Raw genomic sequence first — 4,062 nt, forward strand, 5'->3', positions numbered from 1 at the left:
GCTTGTTTGTGAATATCTGCATATGGACTTGTAAATGTTTGACTATATGCTTATAATTTAGATCTAACTTGCACCATAAGAAAAAAAATGTGCTCTCTGCCTCTCTGAGTCTGACTTACTTTGTTTAACATAATTTTTCCAACCCCCAGTTGAATATTTTAGTTAAAAGACAAGTCCTAGAAAAACCATGGTAGAGGTACTCAGAAAATTTGTAGCTCAGAGCAACCTGACCTTCCATTCAGTGACCCTTACGTTTTCAGCATGGACTTTGCACAGCTGTGTAAAATGTTAAAAATAGCTTTATTGAAAATAGCCACAAAATTCCACTTCAAAGTCCTGTTACAGTATATAGTGATTTAACTTATTTGCATGAATGGATCTTTAGTTTTTATCTAAATGCCAAATGTTTTATTCAAAGTAATTACATTGATATTTGAAGCCACTTGGTAAAACAAAATTTTATGTTACAAATTTATACCCTAATTAAAAATTCATCTTTGTTTATAGGACTCATAACAATTTTATTTGAACATATATAAAAGTTCGTACTTAAATAACCAACACCATGAAGTACATATAACTTTAATGACTCTTTTACACATTAGCTGCAAGATGATGAAAAGACTAATTTTCTTATTGCTGAGTACATACTTTAACTTCATTATTATGTAGTCACTAAGAGAATGGGCAGTCAGACTTCCAAGGATTTGCATTTCTAATTTATCACTAGCCATATAATTTTGCATAATGTACATATTTTTCAGAGCTCATTTAGTCATCCATATGATGAATAATGAAAATAACTAATATCATTTTACTTACATAACAAATTACGTATATATTTGTTTATTCATATAATTCTTAATGACATGCTATTCATTTAAGAAGCTTGTAACAAACATTAACTGCTATTAAACCATCTTTGCAAAACCTTTATATAGTCTTTTGATGCTAGTATATGGAGTGTTAATTTTGATTATTTTCATATGTCTTGTATATTTATTGTTTGACATTGAAATAGTAGTGGGTGCATTTTCAGAAAATGTGGTATACAAAGAAAATGTGTTATGAATTAATATGAAGCATATTTTCTGGTGTTTCTGCTAAAAATCAATTTCAAAATTACAGACTATAATCAAATAATTGCATATGATATTTGAACAGTTTTATTTATGATGATATTCCTAAAATGTTAATGAAAATGAACCCATCACAATTATAAATTTTTTCATGTAATCTATTCATCACAGATTTGTCCTGGCAGCAGCTCCATTGTCTAATGGATTCCCTGGTGGATGGGAACCACACCACAGTGACAGAGTTCATTCTATTGGGCTTAACTCATGATCCAGTCCTTCGAGTCATCCTCTTCCTCATCATCCTGTGCATCTACCTGGTGACTGTATCTGGCAATCTGTGCACAATCCATCTCATCAGAGTCTCCACTCAGCTCCACCACCCCATGTACTTTTTCCTCAGCCATTTAGCTTTTGCAGACTTAGGTTTCTCATCCTCTGTCACACCCAACATGCTGATTAACTTCCTGGTGGAAAGAAATACAATCTCCTACCTTGGCTGTGGCATCCAGCTTGGTTCAGTTGTTTTCTTTGGATCAACTGAATGCTTCCTTCTGGCTGCCATGGCCTATGATCGCTTCATGGCCATCTGCAACCCACTGTTGTATTCAACCAAAATGTCCACACGAGTCTGTGTGCGGTTACTCATGGTATCTTATGCAGGTGGTTTTCTCAATAGTTGCTCTTTCACTAGCTGCTTCTATTCTTTACTCTTCTGTGGACCAAATAAAGTCAATCATTTTTTCTGTGATTTTGCTCCTTTGGTCCAGCTCTCCTGTACGGATGTCAGTGTTCCTGAAGTCATCCCTTCATGGTCATCTGGCTTTGTCATTGTGTCCACAGTGATGATCATAGCCATCTCCTACGTCTATATCCTCATCACCATCCTGAAGATGCGCTCCACTGAGGGCCGCCACAAGGCCTTCTCCACCTGCACCTCCCACCTCACTGCGGTCACTCTGTACTATGGGACCATTACATTCATCTACGTGATGCCCAAATCCAGCTTCTCCACTGACCAAAACAAGGTGATATCTGTGCTCTACACTGTAGTGATCCCCATGCTGAACCCCGTCATCTACAGCCTCAGGAATAAGGAGATGAAGGGAGCACTGAAGAGACAGATTGGCAGGAAAATATGTTCTTAGTGATATCTCTTATTTTGTTGGACTTAGAATAGTTGTAATAATCCATAGATAATTAAAGGAATCTGAGTGTCTGCGATTGAACTATATTTACTAGTAAATAATTAGCAGTGTGGAGGCTTTAATACATAAAGCCAGTAGGTTTTCAGATGTGGAATAATGAATCCCCAGTTCACAGTGAGAAAAATTTACACATTTAAAGTATTTTATAATTAAACATATATATCATGAAAGTAATCTGTTTAAAGCTTGTTTTTAATTATATTCATATTGTTTTAAAACTGATCGTGTGCAATAAATTAAGATTGTTGAACATACAGATGTTTCAGACTAGAGCATAGCCTGAAATGAGCCCTGTGGTTGCAGTTATAACTCGATAATAGTCTGGGAGAAAATAACAAGGTAGAACATACAGTAAGATCAATGGCAATGTTTTCCTTACAGTAGAGTTGTCTACTGGCTGTTAATTTGGTGGACTCATAAAATTCTAGTTAGTGTTCCTGCCTTGTGACTCCAACATTGGATATAAGTAAGGTCCTCACAAATAAAAAGAATGAGTTGCCCCTGACTAATTACTGATCATCTTTTTTTTGTTTCTTTGGTGTTAGGAAGGAAACCCATGCTTGCTCATGTTAAGCCAGCTCTTTGCCTCTGAGCCACATCTCCCATTTTTCCCTTAGTGTCTTAACTTATCTCTAGTCTACCATATTGACTACTGTATTGAATTATCTTTTCCTGTTCATCTACTCCCAGCTTTTCTTCTTCCAGAAGGGTACCATCATTCAATTAGTTTATTGATTAGAAACATGACAGTGATTAATATGTTCCCCTCTGTACTCATTTCATCAAAAAATCTGTACATTCTAAGCCAACTTTTTATCTACTATCTCTGTCCATTTTCACTGTCCATGCTTATATTTCAAGATGACTGCCCTTTCAGATTCAGTGCACAACAAGTTGTACTCCTGAAATGATTAATTTCATGTTAGCTTGACAAAGTCTGTGGTGTCTAACAGTTTTTCTAATACCACTCCACTAGTGCCCCTGATGGTACTTTTATGGCATAAGAATTAAATTGGTAGGCAATGACTAAATCACATTATTCTTCATACTATAGATGGACCTTCTCCAATAATCTAGAAACCTTAAAAGACTGGGGTCCTCTAAGGAGAAAGAACTTCTGCCTCCAGACTGGCTTTGGACTCTAGAACGAACAATTCTTGACAATATTTTTGTGTTTATGTGCCAGTGCTAGGGCTTGAACTCAGGGTCTGGGTACTCCTCCTGAGCTGTTTTGCTACAGGCTAATGCTGTACCACTTCAGTCACATCTCTGCTTCCAAAGCTTTATAACAATTAAGTGGAGATACAAGTTTCATGGACTTTCCTTCCCTGGCTGACTTCGAATCATAATCCTCAGATCTCAGTCTCCTGAGTAGCTAAGATTACAGGTGCAAGCCGCTGGCACCCAGCTTTGCCTTTATTTTCAATTTGCTCACCTGCCTGTGAATTTTGAACCGATAGCCCAACAATTACATAATATAGTTCCTTGAAAGAACCCTATCTTTGTCTCTCTCTGTACATATGTATATATATATATATATTTATGTGCATTTATTCATATGTATGTGTATATGTATAAAGACAGATGTGTGTGCATGTGTAGGGGTGTGTGTGTGTGTGTATGTATGTGCATGTGTTACTTGATGAAGCACAACACCCAAGTATACAGAGATTATGAAAAGTGCAGGGAAGATGACCTTCATACGGACTTCAGGACTTGGGTCTTTTGTATTTCCTTTGGTTTCCAGCTGAAAGGACCAAGCAGAGCAGCTAACGCAT

At 36.6% G+C, this 4,062-nt stretch overlaps 1 protein-coding gene across 1 annotated transcript; it reads left to right on the forward strand.

The window, feature by feature from the left end:
* The first annotated feature begins 1,279 nt into the window (after positions 1-1,279).
* Positions 1,280-2,224, forward strand: LOC122117751 (olfactory receptor 478-like). Its single transcript, XM_042691554.1, has one exon. It carries the CDS (start codon positions 1,280-1,282, stop codon positions 2,222-2,224), a length of 945 nt encoding a protein of 314 aa, XP_042547488.1.
* The last annotated feature ends 1,838 nt before the right edge of the window (positions 2,225-4,062 follow it).

Source organism: Dipodomys spectabilis, unplaced genomic scaffold, assembly GCF_019054845.1.
Source record: "Dipodomys spectabilis isolate Male_0828 unplaced genomic scaffold, ASM1905484v1 ptg000145l, whole genome shotgun sequence".
Lineage (NCBI taxonomy): Eukaryota > Metazoa > Chordata > Mammalia > Rodentia > Heteromyidae > Dipodomys > Dipodomys spectabilis.

Excerpts from the sequence above, each read along its gene's own strand:
- LOC122117751 (XM_042691554.1), top strand. The coding sequence starts at position 1,280 with ATGGATTCCCTGGTGGATGGGAACCACACCACAGTGACAGAGTTCATT.